The sequence below is a fragment of the Cololabis saira genome, chromosome 21 (genome assembly GCF_033807715.1).
Source record: "Cololabis saira isolate AMF1-May2022 chromosome 21, fColSai1.1, whole genome shotgun sequence".
Taxonomy (NCBI): Eukaryota; Metazoa; Chordata; class Actinopteri; order Beloniformes; family Belonidae; genus Cololabis; species Cololabis saira.
The window spans coordinates 20,180,960-20,203,421 of record NC_084607.1 but is presented as its reverse complement, the minus strand read 5'-3'; the positions used below and the strand labels follow the sequence as shown (position 1 = coordinate 20,203,421).

Below are 22,462 nucleotides of genomic sequence, written 5' to 3'. Positions count from 1 at the left end.
ATTTGGGAACCATTTGCCCTTTGTTGCTTTTTGAGGAAATTATCAAAAACAAAGATTAATACTAGATGCTTTACAGTTTTCATACTCAGACTTCATAATCCACTGCAACTCTTGAGAAAGAGGCAACTCATAAAACACTCATTCAGGCAGCAAAACGCAGTCACTGTTTCACTGACTTTGATCATGCCGCCAAAATTAAAAGTTGTTTTGCTTTAATTCGAGATGCTCTGGTCAAAATGTTGGAATGCGTTTATCACAGTAGCAGTCATCCCTAGGATGTGTTTCTATATGTGCATGGGGTAAAACAGATTTATCAGTTTTTTCTAGTCGACTATGCTGTATTACACAGAGATTAAAGAACTGTTTGGATGCTAATTTCAGCTATCAAATCTGTCTTGAGAAGTCTTTCCTGTATAAAACAGAGGGTCACCAAGTATACTAGTATATGTACTTACTGCACATATAATTTTAATAGATCCTTTGCCTAAAATTGTACAGAGTAGTCATTCATGAAACAAACACTCATTCAAATCTGTTCTGCTGCTAAAGGAGACAATGATTAAAGTAATGCAAGTAAAGCTTTTCACATTTCTTTAGTGTTGAGTTTTCATCGTACCGTTAAATTTGAATCACGCCGGCTTCATAATCTTGAGAACATGCATTTTGAGGGCTCTTAATTTCTTTATGTTGGCTTTACTTGTTTCACCATGAAGCTCTGAACTATGAACCAATAAATAAGCATAACTTTTTCCAATTTGAGATATGGCGAAAAATAAAATACAATATAAAGGCTGTCAGTGTTTTGCAAATATCATTTTATTGAATTCAGAGTGATATTGTGCTTTAATCCCAAATGTCCTGACAAAAGTGTTTTTTAACCTTATCTTACTAGCTAGCTTAATTCATCAGTTCATAAAGGAAACATACCTTGAAAATTGCATTACAGTCATTATAATAACTGCTTTAAAGTTGAGATTTTGCATTAATAACACTGAATGCAACTGCCTGTCAATCAGCAGTTTGTCACCATGACTGTACAACGTGACAGGTCTTTGATCTGTGTGGTAAAGAAAAGTCATAGTAAAAGTATAAATAGCATGAAGATTGTGCCTCAGTTTCTGCTCATATTGAATCTATCGAATTTATCACTGCAAAAAGTAATTTCTAAGAAAGTAAAAATAGCCTTGTTTCAAGATAATCAGAAGACTATTTTAGACTTCTTTGCAAGTTTTAAGAATCCTAGTCAAGAAACGTTTTCTTACTCTATTATCAGTGTCATATCTAGTATGAAAGAATGACTTATTCCTCGCAAATTATTTTATGTACACACCAGATACACATTTTTTTCTGTAGCATCTCATCTCAGAACCTGTTGATGTCATGTTCATTCAGCTTTTAACATTGCACTACAGTACTGATTTCAAGCATTGATGACTTATAAAGAAGACCTAATAAAATAAAATAAAACAACCCTAACTTGAAATATCCTCCAAGGATGAAATCATTAAAGCTCTGTTATTTAACGCTTCAGAATAATCAAGCCGTGCAATTGAATTTGTCAAAGGACAATTTTATGAATAATTTATGCACCTACGATTCATCAGGTGTGTGCTTACCTATGTGTATAAGCGTTTTGCTTCCACTGAGGCGTACTCCTGCGCCTGTGTGTGTGGGCGTGTGTGTAATTGCAGAAAGGATGGTAAACAGTGTGTGTTTGCTGGGAGTCAGCAGTCAGGGAGCTGACCTATTCCTTAGTCTGGAGGCGGAGGCAGCTCAGTGTTTAATGTCACCACCAGGGAGGGACCGCAGGAGAGATGGGGAGTCGGAGGGAGTGGTATAATAGGGGTTTTGCTATTTTTCAGTCCAGATATGCGTGTTTCTCCCCCTCCTGAATGACGGTATTCAATCTGACGGAGATTAGGTCACGTAGCTCTTTTACTGGCGTCAAAGTGAGTCACAACCCTTTTGATTTGTTTATTGTTATAAGGGCTTTGTGTGCAGCTGCATCACTCATCTGGATTTACTCTTCACAGCATGTCCACCTTTTTTCCTTACACCTAAAATAAATGCATAGAGATAATTTTACAAAATACAGGCATACTTGCAAATCAAGTTAAACTGGAAGATCATACGTGAGAAGTGCTTTTAAGTGCACAACCAACATGTATAGAATACTATATTTTCATTGTTTCTGACGCTCACCATATTTATTCGTCAGACTTTTAGCACAAAAATCCTTAGCGGTTTGTCTGCTATTTCACATAATTGTTGCATTTTTAGTCCAATTGTTGATTATTTTCCTGCTTTATTAACACCAGTCAGTCTCTTCTGCCTTGCCGGTATCTTTTAAAACTCTTATACTGTAGTTGACGACTCCAAAAGTGAATTGAACCAGACAGTGAAAAAACCTAAAAACGTTTCAGTTAGTCAGAACCAGACATACATGAAATTCTTCATGGATTTCTGAATTCACTCAGGAGAAGCAAATGTTCAATCTGCACAGCCACAACATGTTTACACAGTAAGTACATTAGCCTTAGAGAAACCATTGTCAGCGATGACTGTACCGCCGACACCATAGCGATCAATTTTCCTCACAAGGCACTAAGAGAGATGTGATGTGCTGAGGTCTTGTCTGCCTCAGCTTCTCCAGCACAGCCACCACAAATGTGTTGCTCCACGGGTCCTTCCTCCACCTCCACCCAGCGCCTCTCTCCTGTCCTTTCTTATTGGGTCATCAATCACTTGAAGAACCGTCCATATTAGAATCGAAAAGTGTCAAAGGTGTATCTCTCAGTGTTGTGGGTGTGTGTATTATATAGGTGTATTTGAGTTAGTGTTTCCACTCCTACAGTATGTGCAGGTACTTATTTGTGCTGCAGCTCACTGGTAGGAACACCTTGAGTACATCGCCTGGGAATATGTGCGTGTTTGGGTGTTTATTCTCCCAGAGGAATAGACACAATCAGTGTCCTACTTTATATAAAACAGAGGCTGAGGGGGTGTATCTCTCCATTATATGACAGTTCAGTGTGTATCTGGATGCATCCAGGGCAATACATATTCATAAAGAACTGTTATTTGCCAGTGTACTAAATCAGTGTTCAGCAGACTTCGTTTTGTACGACAGAATGAAGGCCCACAATGCATAGCTCTCTGTAAAATCCAAATGGCAGGTTTATAAGCAGAGTGGAGGTGAACATCAGATAATCAGCCAGCAGGGTAAATGTAGCTTAAAGGGCTCAGGTAACAAAGCAAGTCTCTGAAATTCACAAAAATACAAAGCCTTTTAATCTTTTCTCAAAAAAGCCCCTCCAATCATTTACATTTTTGGAATAGAAACAACTAGAAACAATAAATTAAAGCTACTTAAGAGATCACTTTTTTTCATAAATTACTGTCTTTTCAGCCAAATCAATATTAACAATAAATTATAATAGCTTTTGTTTTGAATTTAATAATGCTGCAAAGGGTTCAGTATTGTGCAGTTGTGGTTTCCACTTTATGTGCTCTTACACTTAAACTGTATTTCAAAATGTGTGACAAGAAAAATCTTTTACAGGACTGTCTCAGAAAATTAGAATACTGTGATAAAGTCCTTTATTTTCTGTAATGCAATTAAAAAAACAAAAATGTCATACATTCTGGATTCATTACAAATCAACTGAAATATTGCAAGCCTTTTATTATTTAATATTGCTGATTATGGTTTACAGTTTAAGATTAAGATTCCCAGAATATTCAAAAAATGTTTGAGATAGGATATTTGAGTTTTCTTAAGCTGTAAGCCATGATCAGCAATATTACAATAATAAAAAGCTTGCAATATTTCAGTTGATTTGTAATGAATCCAGAATGTATGACATTTTTGCATTACAGAAAATAAAGGACTTTATCACAATATTCTAATTTTCTGAGACAGTCCTGTATATGGGTTTTATTTGATCTCTTCGTTTATTGGGTCTGGTAATCCTAATAATTTGGCTTCCGACTATCACAGATTGGGATTCCTTTACCCTTGACAGGAATGTGCAACAATTACTGATGTCGATAAAAAGCAGGAGAAAGAGGTGGTCAAAGTGCTGGGTTTAGTCTAAGCTAATGGTTTTACAGTACATGTCGAAACAGAGCTCAAATGGAATAATCCGGACCTCTGATGGTAATATTTACTTCTTTTTTTTTTTTTCTTTTAAATGTCATGGTTTAGGGTTTGAGTTCCAGGTGGATCAAACATGTTCTAACAAGTCACATCAATCTTTTCTGATCATTTGTTTGTTGTTAAAGTTGGACACCTGTACATTTTCTTCTGCGTCTAACTGTCCAGAAGAGAGTCAGTGTTATATCAGTACCTTTTTATGTGGTCATAATGTTTCACTCGCATGTTTCTAATCTAGTAATGTTTGCAGACTTGTAATTTCCCTCTCGCTTTTTTCCATTTCATGTCAGTTTCATGGTTTCTGACTGCCTCTACCTGTTTCTTGGTGCAAACATGCTGATGAAGGCCTTACACCCAGCAGTGTTCCCATTTCCAACAGCAACGACAGTGAGGATGGTCCATCCTTACAATTATGGCAAGTGACTAATCCAACACCAACACAGTAAGAGGAGGAGGAGGATAAATAAGAGGCAAAATTTAAAAAAAATAGATAAACTCTTGCTTTAATTGTCACTTTTCAGCACTTAACGAAACCAAACTGTTATAAATGCTTTAGAAGTACACACCCACAGTAATTCCAAAGTAAATCAGGAGTGAGAAAATGTCCAAACATTATCATTTATCTACCTCCCTTTTTGTTTGCTTTATCTTGCTGTTCACCTTTCTATGCTGGTTTTATAGCATCTCTTTTTATGTTTTTTTTTCCTTTTTCTGTCCCTGAATCTCTCACCACCGCATCCTCTTTCTGTTGCCGCTGTTTCTTGAAACACAGAAGCACTGTAGCCTCATTAAGCTGTTACTGACCCGCCCTGCCACGGCTGGCTCTGCTGGATCATTAGTCAGTCAGGTCTGAGATGTCCAGCCAGACAAAAGTGGATCATCCCCAACACCTCTAACATTCTCCAATTATCTGGGCTCCAAAAAAGCCTGTTCAGACACCACCACAACCACAGCAAATGATGGATGTATTTATCCGTACCACATCAGAATTAAACATTTATACATGCACACAACAGTGATTGGATATTTGTTTTTTCTGAGTGCGTTGATAATGTGTAGGTCTGTGAGGTTATGCGCTGCTGCTGTGGTCATTCATCCTCATTATTAGAGATCATCTCAGTTCCAAGAGATCGTATCACATTCTGGGTTTGATGAGAGGGTTAAACTGTCAATCAAGACACTAAGTTCTTTCTAATTTTAAAATCCAGAGTAATTAAACAGAGAAAGAGAAAACAAATTCATGAGCTGGATGAACTGTGTTTTATTGTATAATGAGATGGAGACATGAAAGGTCGGGCCAGAGTCATGCAGCAGTGTTATGGCGACATACAAAGCCTGTCTGCAACTGGAACATCCTCCTGAAGCTGATCAACCTTCCAGATTGACCTGGACCCTTCCTAACTAACTGGACTGATAGCAATCAGTCAAAGAGCCACCTTTGTCTGGACTTCCACTGCCCGACCTCCTTCCTGGATGCACCCAGGCCGAGGTCAGTTCGCCGAGCCTCGGCTCATCGTGGAGCTGGGTTGGAGTTCAGATCGGCCTCATTCCAGCTCCAGCAGTACTCTTTTCTATGTCATGTTGGTTGGGACATCTGAAATGAGGCCTGATGGACGGATTTGATCAGAATGAATGTGGGGTGATGCTACTTGGCATCATAGCTAATAGGGCTGTTCGATTTTGCCCAAAAATAAAATCTCGATTTTTTTTCTCTCAAAATCCGATTTTCGATTACGATTATTTTGTGAATTGACAAAAGGCAAAGAAATGATTTCAAATATGCTGTTTTTTATTGAACATTTGCCCCATTGGGCTTTAAGTGCAAACTTTGCTCTTATTAAACCAAAAATGAATGAATAAAGTGCAAAACTCTGTAAAATAAGTTGAAAAAAAGTTTTAAAAAATATAATAAAATATAAAGTTTTATCTCTGAAAAAAAATCAGCAAATCAGCACTTGCAAACATACAGTAAGTTATATTTCCAATTTAATAAAACAAGACATTTTCTAATTAAACTAAACTGGGTCTTTGCATGCTAAATAATAATGCAACCCATGAAGGAGGTAGAGGTGTGTAATGTCAGTCATTACATTTGCTATTCACATTTGCAAGTTTTTTGCAAGGAACACGAGCCGGTCTACCGCATCTGGCTTGAGGGATGCCCGGTGGCATGTTACAACGCCCCCTCCTACACTAAAGAGCCTCTCCGATGGGGCACTTGTCGCAGGTATTGAGAGGTATTTCCATCAATCATTAATATGGTATCAATCATTAATATGTGTGCAGACAACTTAAAAAAAAAAAAAAAAAAGTGAAAAAAAAAAGAACAATGAAAATTGATTTTACGATTTTCACATTTTAACATCGTTGTAATTACATAATCGCGATTACGATTTAAAATCGATTAATCGAACAGCCCTAATAGCTAACGATTGTTAACTACAATAGCCGACTTGCGGTGACTGAGGTTAGACTGGCATGTTCCAACCAGCTCCCCATTTTTAGATCAACCAGGATGGGCCGGTCAGTTCCTGTCAATATAATGTCATCCCAAACCCTGAAGAATCAGCTTCAAACCAACTATAGTTGATGATATAGAAAGTTCAGTCAGTTCATCTTATGTAAAACCCGTTTCTATGACAGTCTTATAAAGAGAAGAGCTAAAGGAAGCAGTTCATGTATATGTGTTGTCATTTTAAAAACTTACTGGGAAATGAAGGGATTAAAATGAGTCAGACATCTAAAGAGCAAGTTCTGAGTTTCAGGGCTGGCAGATAAAAATAGAATTATGATTAAATAAAAATACATCTGTTTCTGAAGAGTCTTCAAATGAAATTTGTGCAAGGCACAAATGTTAGAAAAGACAAGAAGTCAATTTCAGCATGAACCCCATGTTTAAACTGGTACAAGATTAGACACATTCATAAACTCTAATATCATAAATCTTAAATATTATCTCATAATCTCTCGGATAATATTATCTGCTCTCTCGAAAAATCATCGAAAAGGCCAAAATTATCACAACTGATCATTTCACACATTGTAATTTCACTGCTTTGCAGTTCACTGTTTGGTAAAAAAAACAAACAAATATGGGCCATTTTGGTAGCATTTTACAATTTCCTTACACACTCCGCCTGTATTAGTAGCATTTTTGTAACTTTGATTCAGACCTGAGAGTCCTCAGGAAAGTTCCCTGCATTACTATACAACTACTGCATGCATCTGTCATCAACAAAGTATGCAAGTCTGCATATTCAGCACGTTAATGAAAGTGACAAGTCACTTGTACTGTAACTGATGCAATCCTGAGCATTAAAACCTTAATATTCCCACAGGGAAACATATATTTTTATCACCAGGGATCTGCTCTGTATGTCAAAGGTTCATCTTATCAAGGGGACACATATTTGATATCATCAGTGATATGCCCCTCTAACCAGTCATGAGAGGAGTGCATATGGATAAGCCAGCTGAGGATGTTCCCATATCACTAACATCCAATGGATTAGCTGTGCACTGACAGGCCAGCTGTTGAGCTTTTGGGCCCATTTTACTGCTGCAAATAACTCTTCGATGATGTGAAAGCTGTCAGTTTAACAAGACATGTTTAAGCAGGATGTGGCAGAGTTTGGAAGAAAGTTGCACATTCAGCACATGCACTGACTGTACTCTGATAATTACAGAGATGTCAGAAGTGTTGGACGCTCTTTCGTCTGTCCACAACCGACTGCACACAGCAGTAATCTGCAGGTTTTGTTGGATGCTGGACAGAAGCATTAGGAGCTCAAGCGGTCGCCGTGCCAGCTGCAGAGCATCTGACATAATCCACACCAGCACATGTTGGTGCGTGCGAGATTGTCACAAGCACGCAGCCTGAATGTCAGAGGGTTTATGACATCATACCACACACAGAGATGGGGCGAAGGATAGACAATGTCAGAGCATCTGTTTACATGGAAAACACATCTTTAACCAAGATTTGAACTCATTTAAACATTTTAATCATCTTAAACAGAAAAGCCCCTTGAAATTGGGTCCTTTTGTGCCATATACATTTTTATAACACAATATTGTAGCAGTAATCACATCTAGGATAGAGAATATGATAATTTATTTATAAGATTAAAATGTTCCCTTTTTCACCTTGTAACTACATAATAAATGGTCTATAAAATGACTGAGAGACCTAATGGTTGAAGAAACCAGAGGACCAGAAAAAGGGAGTGTTTGAATATATTTTCCAAGCAAAGCACATGTACAGGCTTTCTATTTGTAGTTCTTAGTTGTTGCTATTTAACTGTAAAGTGGCTCAAAGGTAAACAAAGCTTCACTTGTGCCTGCAGTAATGCGTCACATTAACGCATATCTTGGGTCACCTTTGTACAGACTCATTACTCTGGCATTTTAAAACCAACATGTTGTACATTTTTTCTTTTTACTTTATATATTATATCTCCCTTAATATTACTTGTTCTTTTGTATTGCACCAAATCACCAGAACAAATTCCTCGTGTGTGTTAAAAAACTGATTCTGATACGAAGTTAATAGAGTATAACAGGCTAAATTAAGACTGTTCTTCAGCACAAATACCTCATTAAGTATAATTCTCCATACCCGCACCATGGAGTATCATTTTGCTTTCTTCAATATAATTTATTCTAAGTTTGCTTTTCAAACATTGTTATTGTCCGTGAAACATCATTATGGGTTTCCGTAAATCTTTCATACACATTATTGCTACAGATTATGTCTGGGGGATTACTAAGCATGTAATATTGCCCCGCTGCCGTGGCTTTGCCCTTCTACATCTAATATGCACTTGGTTAAATGATCCCCCTGTACTTTCTGGGTTTGTTTGCTGACATCACACAGCCTGTAAGGGCTTGCATAAAGCTGCACTCATCAAGATAGAAGATGTAGGATTTACCAAAGAGACAGCGATTACTGTACCAGGTCTCTTGGGCACTGAATGTAATTTGAAGGATGTGTGGAGTGTTTGGAGCTTAGTGATATTTCCAGCACTCCAGTCTTAACATCCTTGTTAGTTTTATCACTATAAAGTGCAGCTTCGGTATCTCTAAATTCACTTGTTTATCTTTTGTTTGGTCGCAGTGGAGTGCAAAAATAATGGGTTGGACTATTGTGATAGCAAGTGCAGTAACAGTATAGTAAAACACATATATGTTAAAATACTACAAGTACTCATGGGAGAGGTTTGCATAGTTCTAAGTTGTGTTTCCATTATCACTACTGTTTCTGCGTACAAGTGCATCAGTCTGTCTGTCAGTCAGTCTGTTAAGAACCGTTTAGCACATGCGAGGAAGGAGCAGAGAGCAAATGGATTTCAGTCTGCACTGCAACTTGTTTGTGTTTTTCTTGTTCGTTTCCTTCAGTCATGGCGACAACCAGTGCAGTTTATCTCGCTGACACGCCATCGAGTTGGCACAGTAAACCCTTTTGAAAAGAGTTGCCCTTTTTTACACTGCCACTGCACCTCACTCTCTCCTTCTGAGTTTACAAAGAAACTATGGTTGCATGGCTGGAGCGGGCCGAAAAAAAAAAATCAGCCACAGGAGCTTTGACCTGGGCTGCCCCCTCTCAATTGGTGTTGAGCACCACCACACCTCCTCTACAGTCCCCTTGAATAATATGTGATCTGTACTCCAGCCGCGTTGTGGAAAAGTTTAACCGTGTAGCAGCATACCACTTCTCAAAAAGTATCAGTATTTGCTCCCTCTCTAGACTGACTCCCCAGCGTGTGGTTATAGCACACATATCTACACCCAAGCAGATGTACTAGGAGCTGGTGATGAAACAAATTATTTAATAAAAATCAAATTTATCAACATCCTATATAGAAAAGACCAGGGTTGCACAATTCTGGTATTCAAAGACCACCACCCTGCATATCTTAAGGGATGAATATACTTGCTGTTTGACCCTGCGCTCGCGTACCACGCGAGGTGAGCGCGTCATACCGGAGATAACTGATAAGAGGCCGTATGCAGAGCAAGAGTTGGAAAAGTAATACAATATTTAGTGGTAGCCGTAGTAGTAGCAGATTATAACAAGAACAAGTAAACAACATGACAAGATTGAATAAAGAAGAGATTATAACATTGCTTTGGTTGCGATCTCTGCAAAGGAAACGGCGCCAGCGCCATCGGAGATGGTATGTTAGACCGTTGAACCAAAGCTGTTTGAGAGTTTGCCACTCTCGTTTTGCTGATGCGGGCAATCGATGATGAGAAACACCGGGAATATTTTCGTATTCAGCTTCGTTGGACGATCTGTGGTTAGCTGGTGCTTGGACCTGGACCAGCGGCACTCGTGGGCAAAGCAAGAACTGCAGGTCGACGCATGAAACAAACGCGTCGGCGATGATGCGCTCGCGTACGCGTTCTGAAAAGCAAGTATATTCGCCCCTTTAGACATCTAAAAGAAGGGTAGGACATAAGTACAAAGGGAGAGATGAATTTCAATTAACTATTTCCAGACAGTTGTGCAAACATCTGCAATATGTAGCATGTTTTCAATATACCTCTTCTGTTTAGTAAATCTGGGCACTCATAATAAGTCTTCAGACATATAATTAAATGATCACATTAATTCTATGATAGTTGCACCAGTGCTGGTCAACTCTGTCTTGAATTTGGCCACAAGGTTTATAGATATCATGTTTCTTCTTGACACAGATATGGCATGACTATTACACATGAAGTCATGATGAAGGACTGATCCCAGGGATTGGAAACTTGATGATAGATGTGGAACATGCAGTCTAACCTGTGTGTGTGTGTGTGTGTGTGTGTGTGTGTGTGTGTGTGTGTGTGTGTGTGTGTGTGTGTGTGTGTGTGTGTGTTCGTTATTTTCTTATTTTGAAAATGAGGTCCAAATTTGCATGTCATCACATGATCACACACTTTTTCCACACATACTTGCTCAAAATAACAGATTATAATTTATTTTCATGCAAAAACAGTTGCTCATTCTGGTAACAGATTTCATGCACTTCTTTTACAGAAAATACATTTACAAGTGAGTGATACGGAGAGTGAGTTAGCGTGCCCACGCATGCTGAGGTGTACACTCTAGTTACAGCTGTTGTTATGAAGACGCACACCCTTGTTTTCAGTGTTTATATTGTGCATCAGTTAAATATAGTTTCCACCTGAGGTGGCCACCTGGGGCCTGTCCTCCTTGGTTCCCATGGCAATGTCACATTGATTAACGTGCGGGTATATTAACAGCCAGTTGTCCAGGTCTTTTGGATATGAAAACATTAATAAGCCTACAAAAACATGCCGACCAGGGGAAATGAGGTAAAAGCAGACCTGCTGAGGAAAGGCACGTGGCAGATGACCTGAAAAGTTTCCCTGCTTTTGCGTTTTCTTAAACTTTTATGACAATGTAGTACACTTGTATTATAATTGTGCTTGAGACTCCCCAAGTACAGAAAAACAGCATATTTTAATAATCACTGCTGAACCAAGGCGGAAGTGATGGCACTAATGAGTGAGAGAGCGTTTCATGGATATTCATAGCCAGCAATTACTCTGCCTCATTATTTCCAGTTTTACCTGGATACTAAAGGTCGTCTGGAAAAACAGCAAGAGACTTAAAGCGAACCTTATCTCTTGTGTAACAATTTTAAAATTTTAAATAGTTTTTGATTTACTGAAACAAAAACCACACTTTCACAGTTTTACTGCATTCTAATCTGATAACCTCGTCCAGCAGCTGACTGCCGTTTTCAAGTCACTGGTCAAATGACTGGTAGGATTTACTAACCCTGTGTGTGTGTGTGTGTGTGTGTGTGTGTGTGTGTGTGTGTGTGTGTGTGTGTGTGTGTGTGTGTGCGTGTGCGTGTGCGTGTGCGTGTGCGTGTGCGTGTGCGTGTGCGTGTGTGTGTGTGTGCGCATACGATAGAGAGAGAGGGAGAGAGAGAAAGAGCATTGATAGGTTCTTGCAAGGTTTCCCGTGTGACAGTAGTAAAAATGTGCAAATGGGTTTTAAAAAATGTCCAGTAAATCTTTAATACACTTGGAGACCACCAAAGTATTTATAGTATGCTGGAAAATCCTGATGATACCAGTGAAAGGTAGAGGCTGTTGGTTGTGTGCCATGCCAGTTTTTTACTTTATTTCTTTTAGATTCTTAGGGCCCGATTTACTAAAGGTTTGCCTGTGTTAAAACGTGTGCAAACTTGACAGCACCCGCAAACCAAAGTGCCAGCTGATCTACTAACAGCGTGCAAAGACGACTGCGTCTCTGAAATGCGCTAAATTGCACACGCAATTCAGTTAGTACTTTTGCCCTGATGAATAATCAATATGGGGCGTACCCACCAGAAATCGCTAAATACTGGGAGGGGAAGATGCAAATATGTCCATTTACCACGCGCAATGAGATTTACCAAGCCTGAAAGTTTTTGCGCGTATTGTGATTGCGTCTGTATTTAACACGTTTGAAAGGAAGGTGCTAATCTGCTGCTGCCGTTATTGTGGCAAGGAGGCGACATCCAAAATCAAAGAATACGCAGAGAGATAGTCTTTATTCTGCTGCATGCTATTTTAAAAATGGTTGCACAAGTTTTATTAAAGGCCACTTTTTCTTTAGTTCTCCGCCTTATATCTTGCCACCTTCTCTTATTGTGCCCCCCTCCACTCGCCCACAAGCAGGCCAAGCCTTTCTGCAAAACTTTGTATTTTATTGATTATTTATCTTATTGAACGTGAAATCATCCTTCGTAAATTACATTTAATTAAAACCTGTGCTTATTAATCACAAAACACAGGTTAAACATCATGACCAAATCCGCTCCGACCCGCTGTGTCAGGATCAGCGCAGAGACTGCAGCTTCACCTGAATTATGCTTCTGCGTTAAATCGACGGCCATATGAGGGTCCCGTCTGTCACACATTTACTGTCAGTGTTTGCTATATAATATATAATATTTGCAATATACTGTGGACATCTGAATAAAAACTTAACTCATAAATAGATTGAATCAAAGCGCTCTCCTGATGTCTTTTTCTCCTCAGATCATGCCGAGCACCGCGGGGTCACGTAAACCCGACCAATTCAATATTAAAATCAAATTCGGTCCTGTGGCCCGTTTTTCTATTTCGTATTTTTGATCTGTGCCTAAAAAACCAGACGTTTTTCTGTTTTTTGTGTTACCAACTGCATTTATTCTATCGCAGGTTTTCTCCCATATTGCGTTTCTTTTGGTAATGTTTAAATTTCTTTGCTGTAGTTCATGAATGTGTTTATTTGCCTCTTCCACTAATATCTCTAACTCCAACTCGTCAAATTTCATTTTGCGCTTATGACTGTGCTTTCCATACAGACTCTCCATGGCACAGAGTTTGCACTCGCAAACCTTAAGACACGCAACACCTCATTTAAATACTGCTGTTTGCACCTGTTATCAATTGCGCACGCAATCTTAGTTGATCACCTGCAAACCACACGCAAACAGCACGCGCAAACTTTTTCAGTGCACACGCAATTTAGTACTCTTTATTTAGGATCTTAGTAAATCGGGCCCTTAGTCTTTGTTAGTGTTAAAGCATTTGGTACAGGTAGTTCTTGTCATTGCAGCGATGCTGTAGGGTTATGTTGAATTCCCCCCCACAGTACTTCTGAGTCAGAGCCATGGCAGAAACTGCGGGACATACACAGAACGCATATGGGCCAATTTATGTTCAGTTGAAACTTCAATTGGAGGATTAGCTTGACTGTGAGAAATTCCTTTCAGTTCAATTTCAGTCAGGGAATTAATTTTAAAACTACGATTTCAGTGGGAGTAGTGCAATGTGTGATAGGTTCGCTGGTCCAATATTATGGATTAAAGAACGGATAAGAGATGTTGAAATTCCCATATCAGAAACAGTAAGCGTCAGTATGATTTTGAAGTACAACCCTCTAGATTCAGACCTGCCTCTCAGGCCCAGGAATGGGGGATTCCTGTTCACTGAAGAGGAATCGCCTCTTCAGCGGGGGAGTCTTTTGACTCCCCCTTTGGCTATACACAAATGATTGGTTGGTGTTTTTGGAGCTCTCTTGTTTCCATAGGAAATCTATATTTCCATTAAGGGCATTTAAGGGGTTATTTAATTTAACTTTTTTATTTTCCCAGATAGAACTAAATTACTCTGATAAATTGGTTAGTTAAGGAATTGGCTGCATTTCTTCTTCACATAGTGACGGTTCATAAAAGAAAAACAAATGTGTCTTTTTTAGTATTAACCACATAGTAATTCAAATGCTAAGGCCTTTCTGTTGGCTTAAAATAAGGCGTTTGACTCAGGCTACCTTTGTCTTATCCATCCAACCATCCAAATATCCTCACACCTGTGGTCATTTAAGAATCACCATTCTACCTAACGTGAATATTTTTGGAGAAAGAAATTAAGCAGGAGTACTTGGATAACTACCCAAGCACAAAGTTGTTGATATTTGTTGTTGATATTTAACAAAGTTGTCAAGTCTTAACAACTTAAGTATTAAGTATACTCAGTGCAGTAAGTATTAATCCCATATATTATCATAATTGTTATTTCTTGTCTACATCTTGTTTGTTTGAGTTAATAAAATTCTTATATGAGGTAAATAAACATACGTTTTGGATTCATATTGGCCATAATTAGTTATTACAATACCTATAACTGATTACATGTATTAGGGCTGTTCGATTAATCGATTTTAAATCATAATCGCGATTATGTAATTAGAACGATGTTAAAACGTGAAAATCGAAAAATCGATTTTTCACTTTTTTTTTTTTTACCTTGTCTGCACACATATCAATGATTGATACCATATTAATGATTGATGGAAATACCTCTCAATACCTGCGACAAGTGCCCCATCGGAGAGGCTCTTTAGTGTAGGAGGGGGCGTTGGAACATGCCACCGGGCATCCCTCAAGCCAGATGCGGTAGACCGGCTCGTGTTCCTTGCAAAAAACTTGCAAATGTGAATAGCAAATGTAATGACTGACATTACACACCTCTACCTCCTTCATGGGTTGCATTATTATTTAGCATGCAAACACCCAGTTTAGTTTAATTAGAAAATGTCTTGTTTTATTTAATTGGAAATATAACTTACTGTATGTTTGCAAGTGCTGATTTGCTGATTTTTTTTTTTTCAGAGATAAAACTTTATATTTTATTATATTTTTTAAAACTTTTTTTCAACTTATTTTACAGTTTTGCACTTTATTCATTCATTTTTGGTTTAATAAGAGCAAAGTTTGCACTTAAAGCCCAATGGGGCAAATGTTCAATAAAAAAACAGCATATTTTAAATAATTTCTTTGCTTTTTGTCAATTCACAAAATAATCGTAATCGAAAATCGGATTTTGAGAGAAAAAAATTTAGATTTTATTTTTGGGCATAATCGAACAGCCCTAACATGTATATGTTTAGTGACTGTTATACATCTAGGATATTGTGTTTGTGGGTGCTGTAGGCTAAAGTGGATGTATTTGAGCAATATACTGGTCTGCAGACTATCTCCTAACATTCCTGGAGCCACCTACACATTTTTTTTAAAAACATAATTATTATAGTAATATTACTGCCTGCAGAAGAAAAAACTCATTCATCATCTTTATAAGTGAAATTTGAGACTAAATGAGTGCCACGTGTGTGGTCATTTGTTCCTGGTGCAACAGTACGGCACACTGTACGTGCACAGCTGCCTGTGTTTCCATTCTGACTGAAGCCATTAGCACTGGCCAAGTGGAGACACACAGTGGGTTCCTATTACTCTAAGTGGGATTTCTCCTCCACTCTCCACAGAGCCAACTACGTCCTGAACTCTCTCACGGCCATTTAGCTTATTAACCACAAAGCAGAGAATGAGCTGTCGTCACTGGTGTCTCCTAATGGAGCTCGACAGTCAGATGGTGGGGAAAACAGGAAGTGATGATACACTCACAGGTTGAAGACCCTGCTTGTACACACATACATATTAAAGGAGGCCTAATGTCTTTGTCAGTTTATCTGAATGACGTGTTTGATGATGAAAGATGGCTTGTGATGAAAGGGTGTGTTCAGATGTGCGGTCTGAATGCATCTGAGCTCTGAATCTCTCCTCTACTGTTAATTAGAGCCATAGGGAAGTATAAAGGGCCCGGCACCTGTGTTTTCTCTGTGTAATATACCTCTTTTTTATCTAAAAATTAAGTACATTCAACTCAAGTAATGCATACAATATCAGGTTTAGTGCTGCTGACGCCTCAACTGAATGTCTCTCACCTTTCAAGTCCTGCTTATCTGGAAGTGAAGTGAAATGAGTGAGTGAGGGTATTAGGTTGTTATGCAAAGGAGAGGGGAGGATGTCTGGTGAAGCATATTTGATGCTGATGTGTTGTTTTTTGTTGTTTTTTTTTAGCAGGAGACGCTTGATGTGGGAAAGAAACAGTGGGAACAGTCTAGCAGAATGCATGAGCTAATGTTACCTTTGTCAAACATCATTGGAAGCTTCAGGGTCATAGAAGTAGTTGAAATAGTAATTAGGCTTTATTGTTTTTAATACATTGTGTGGGGTTATTATTAAGTTATTGACTTGGGATGTGGGTTTGATGCACTAATGTTGGATACAGTTCACTTTCAGCTACATTTACTCATCTGCAACTACATTTCCTTGCAGTGAGGCAACCTGATTGCTTGTTACTTACAAAATTGATGGGTTCAAAAAGTTAGGAATGGTTTATTTGACTTAAATATCAGCAAAAAAGACAATTAACATTTATATAATGGTGTAATACTGCTGAGCTGCAACACAAAGTGACATTTAAGTGTACATTATATAGCCCTATAAAAGTAGACATGATAGGCAAGACTGATCATTAATTGATAATCAAAACAAAATAAAATAAATCACTGTTGCTTTGCAGCTTTTGCTGCTGCAGGGCTCCACATCTTGGCCCAGGTGAGCAGGCAGGTTTGCACCTGCTCAGCAGCTGTCAGACATGCTCCCATGTGAAGAGAGGTAGTGTTGGCTGGTGAGAAGAGGGAGCGATTATGGATGTCACACCATGTGAGGAAAGTTGTTCACACTGTTAGCAAAGGTGACATGGTTGGTTAATCAGACTATTATTCAAACCGGGCTCCACCACTAGTGTCTGCAACAGAAAAAGGAACGGAAACTGTTATTATGGAATAGATGAGTCTTTGTGCTTTTATTGTTGATACTGCAATTACTGGTTGAGATTGTTAAGTTCAGGTTGCGTTCAGGTTCACCCTGAGCATGGAGGCCCAGATCTAGAATCCACCCACCAAGAGGAAACTCATATCAGCCTGTTGTATGTACAGTCTTCTTCCTTTGGGCACAACCCACAGTTCATGACCATCGATGAGATTAGGAATCATGTCACAACACATGTGACCATCTAAAAAAATACACACCTGTTTTTTTAAAATCAGACATTTCTTTGGAGGGTGCTGACATGGCTCTCTGTACCGTCTCTCACTGATGAGCACACGCACATCCTCCTTGTCTCTGTGTAAATGTGTGAGTGTATGCATGTGGAGGCATGTTTGCATGCACGTTAGTGCTCTATTTGATATACTAATGGCGCTTGATGTTTAATTCACTAACAAAAGAGGAAAGGCATGCAGTCAGAGGAGGCACACAATGACAGACGAGACATGCAGTTAGTGCCAAGAGGAGATGCAGGCCATAGCTAGAAGCATACAAATACACACCATCACTTCGTATAACATCAGTGATCTTAAAAACAGCATATTTAAAAAAAAAACACAAAAAAAACAGACTGCACATGAGTTGAATATCACCAGCCCGCCTTAGTTCAACACTGTAGGTTTGTTTTTATATAACAGCTTTAAAGGGATGATGTGACGGTGATGGACTGGAGGCTGCAGGTGGAGAGAGGGAGAAGGAGAGGTCATCCTGCTAATTAAATCAGTGATGGATTGTCTATACAGCTGTCTTGAGAGCCATCAAGCAAGGCACATATGAACCTGAGGACAGCAAAACACAGTCACAGTTGTCACTGTAAGTCTTCTCTTGTGTAAGAAATTCCAGTAGGGAGACAATGGAAGACAAGACATCACTACAAGGAGCTCATTTCACTTTTTTTTTTTACTTTCCTGGTCCCAGTGGTTTTTGACAAGCTTTTACTTCTTTTTCTCTTTTTCCCTCTCATAGTCTGCTGGTGTTGGTATATCTGATATCATTTCTGCCTTCTATTTGCTCTCTGTCTTTGCTTTTGTGCTGTTTCATTACTGTTTATTTTGGGGTTAGAAGATAGCTTAGTCTCTACTAGTGATGTGATTGATTGGTTGAAGCAGAGCTCCAGTTCGAGACTCCAGTGGCTGTCAGGTTCTCTGTTTGATTCACTCATTGTGTGCATGTGTGGGCATATTGCACATCAGAAAGTGATTATAGATGGCAAATGAGTTATGGTTTTGTGATCTCATCTAACATCCGATAATTCCATCAATTTTCTATACCCGCATATTCCTATTCAGGGTCACGGTAGTCTGCTGGAGCCTATCCCACCTCATTACAGGCAGACGTCAGGGGCACACACAGTCTATCACAGGCCACGTACATAGACAAGCAACCATACACACTCACACGGGCAATGTAAAATGGTAATGTAAAATTGCTGAAATGAATACTCTTTCAAGACTACTGAGTGAAATCCCGTTCATGGTAGATGAAGCATTTAGTATTAATGGTTAGAATAAATTGTCTCCGAATCTATGACTTCCTCATGTGATTTTATGCAAGATTACATTTATTCTTGGGCCAGAAATCACAGGCCTTTCTAAACAATGTTTCCAAGAAATGTATTTTTGACTTCAATTATATTGAAAGGCTATTTAAGGGTCTGACTATTATGGCTAGGGATGTCCCGGGTCATTTGATTTTGGGTATCTGCCGATACCGAGTCCCGATCCGGAACTTTCGTAACAAATTAAAAAAATTAACAAATGCAAAATAAACAGATCAAGGTTGTGCCTTTTTTATTTTATTCACCTTATTTTATCATTTTGCACTTAAACGGTGCAGTTCTCTTTGAGGTAGCTTGAACAATCAAGTAATAATAGTGCAACTATTAGCTAGTAAAAATAGTGCAAATTTAAAGCTAATTTTGAATTAAACAAAAACAGCAGCCCAACTTAAAATACCCAGCAGGCATGTAAACAAATAAGCAAACAAAAGAGCAACAGTGTCATAAAGTAAGGCAGTAATGTGGTTTTTAGACTGTACTGTTACTTCGTACTGTCCTTTACTGGCTTAAAGAATAAAATGTTTGTGTTTGAAGTGACCTACAGTCTTCCTCGCGGTCGTCAGGGTGTCCATCACGCTGCGTTGAGAAAGCAAGCCCTCGTGCACGCAAAGTCGGCAAGAATGCGCAACACGCTCAGCTGACGAAGAATACACAGACGCAAGCTTCGTTCAGTTTTCAATCACCGATCGGGCCCGATTTCGATCACGTGATCGGATCGGGACATCCCTAGTTATGGCCTTCATATTCATACACAAACAGTTCGGAGACTGATAAAATATCTTACCAGATACATGTGAAAAAGGTGTGCATTTTAAAGCCAGCGCAAGTGTTAAAATAGGTGGTATGTTTTTTTTAAGAGATTAATCAAAGCAGGGGATTACAACTGGAAAAGTTGTTGTTGGCTGCATCAATTTTGGATATTGCTCTTTTTGAAAGTTCTTTTCCCAGATCTCTTGGAAGGTAGATTACGTTGTCTTTTGTTTTCCACTGCATCATTTGACTCCTATAAACAGTGGATGTAAAGTTCTCTTACAGCATTAGCAGGGGACTGCAGTAGTTTTAACAGGGTATCGGGCTTTATAGCTTATCTCCATAACTAGGAAAGGTAAAAACTTACAGGAACATCTACAGAAATGTCCCTGCCTTGGGTTAGGTACATTTGGCTAAAACACTGCTGGATGGAGAGTGGTATTGATTTAGTGATGATTTAATATTCTGTTGGTAGGGAATTAGGTATGTTTTTCAACTCTTTACATTTCCGCTTTATATTCATCCTTCTTCACATTCATCACAATCACACAGTCAGCACCCTCATCATCTTCTTTATTTATTTTATTAATAGTTGGCAAACAGTAAAACAGGTGCATTACTGCCAGCTTAATAAACCAGTGGATCCTACCAGGTGAAAGGAGATTCTCTGTGTTCCAGTTCATCCCCACTATTGGAAACCCACCTGAAGTTTTAGAAGCTTGTGACTGAAATATCTCCAAAGTCTGCATCACAATAAAAAACGGCAGTCAATTATTTTATTTTAACTGCAATGGTAACAATGGATTTGTTTTTTTTTTCCGTAAATCATTACAACGGCACAAACGCAATGACAGCAGAAGGTTTGGCTGGTAAAGCTCTCCCTCGTTCTTCTGTGTCCAGTGAGGCCCACTGACCGGCTGACAAAAGTGTCAACTCTTGGCCTGGAGATATCATATTACTTTGATGCCAGCCACTTTCCACCCACACGCACTAACACGCACTTGCATTGCTCAGTCTTACCTTTGACGTCCATCTCCTGATCTGTCCACATGTCTCAGTTTGTGTCCAGGTCTGTTTTCTTTATTACTCAAATCCAAAACCATCAGTGTTTCAAGATGCTAATTTCTTTTCACACTTTTTCACTCCCTTTGCATCTTTGTCAGTTTACGCTTAACAACTTTCTCGGTTAACAACTCTCTTACTCCAACTTACAGACAGATGCAAACACAAACATTCATGGACGCTGTTTTTGAACCGCTCACTGAGCAGTGTGCCCTTCATCACTGTAGCCCAGACTATTGCCTGCTCAGTCGAGGCTGAGGGCGGTGTGTGTTCGGGAGAGCCTGACAACATTGGTTGTTTCAGGTCCTCGCCACCAGTAGAGAATAACTGACAATCCCCTCGGCTAAAACCAACCATGGTCCTTTCATTCAGCTGAACAGCTGACCTTCATCCTGTAGGAAAAAGAAACATTTCATCACGTGGATTTGGCTCTGAGATTTTACCATTCCTTTACTTTCTATCCAAACACTCTATGAAAGTGTTTCTGCTGTTGCCCCGTGTGTATGCACAGCTGCAGAAATGGGAAAACAGTTTTATTCAGCCACAGAGTGCTTTTCCTCCCTCTTCCTCATAGCTTGCTTTCTCTCCACCAGCTCTCAATCTATCACTGCATTTTCTCTGACCCATTATCACCATAGCAACTGTACAGTTGTTCACTTTGTTCCTCCAGGCGCCTCTTTCAAGCACACACACACACAATCACAGTATGCCTCTGGTCTTTTAATTTAATTGTGTGCTCAGTGTTTTTCCATTTGTGTGTGATTTTGAAAGATTTAATTTCTCACACTGATGTCTGGGGAACATTTTGTTTTTATCAACTGTTTGTTTGTGGAGTCCATAAATATTCCCGGTGATTGTTTGGCAGCGCAACAAATATAATAACCCAGATGGAGCTTCAGTCGTTGGAATCATTAAACCATTTCAGCGTTCAGTGTTTAATCTACATTCTGAAAGTAAGAATCTCGGTTGTTTGTAGTCTGGCGTTTTGTTAGAAAAGTTTTCCCCATCCAACCAGGCTGCATGCTGAGATCCGACCCCACTGGATAATGAAGCTTAGCTAAGGCACACGTTTCTCTCCTTATGTGTGTTATATGCACAAAATAATGTCCTAACACAAATAATCTGAATTTGCAGGTTTACTTTCGTTCTAGTTGTACTCGACTACCTACAAGATTAAGTTAAACAAACCCGAGAAAAGAAGTAATGAATTAGACAGCACAGAAAATGTTAACCACCACAATTTTTTTAATTAAAGTTTCCAAAGTGAAATAAAAAGGGTGAGCAGTCTTCATGTCCACATGATTTCATTTCAAGTGCCCCACTTTTGCACACAACCAATACAGAGTCCTTCTGCCAGTTTCCTACATTTATTGGCTGAAAAAGATGCATATCACTGCGCCAACAAAGGCTCTTAAGGAGACCAAAATGTTACAGACAGTAATCCAAACAATGCGGAAATTAAAAGAGTCCAGAAACCAGTTTTTTAAAGGTTTCTAGTGGAATAAAATACTATAAACAAGATGATAGATGTCCAAGGATACATACTGAATTTTGGTGGAAAATACTGAATGCTGTTCATCTTTTGGAAAAGGGGATTTTTCTTCTTTCTTGAAGTTTAATCTATTTTAGTTTAAATAATAGGTGTAAGGACAGAGTACTAAAGATAGAGGCCTTTTGAGCAAATATGTGATCGCTAGTATGAGTGTATAT

At 38.9% G+C, this 22,462-nt stretch overlaps 1 protein-coding gene across 4 annotated transcripts in view; it reads left to right on the top strand.

Annotated features, from left to right (window-relative positions):
- Positions 1-22,462, top strand: part of prkcab (protein kinase C, alpha, b) — a 145,827-nt gene that overhangs the window by 85,585 nt on the left and 37,780 nt on the right. Inside the window, exon 4 of one of the 4 annotated variants that reach the window (XM_061711167.1) lies at positions 4,447-4,571. The exons of the other annotated variants lie outside the window; for them this stretch is intronic. Within the exon in view, the coding sequence (XP_061567151.1) occupies positions 4,569-4,571 (3 nt within the window). The 5' untranslated portion in view covers positions 4,447-4,568. The remainder of the gene's footprint in view (positions 1-4,446; positions 4,572-22,462) is intronic. 4 annotated transcript variants of the gene reach the window in all.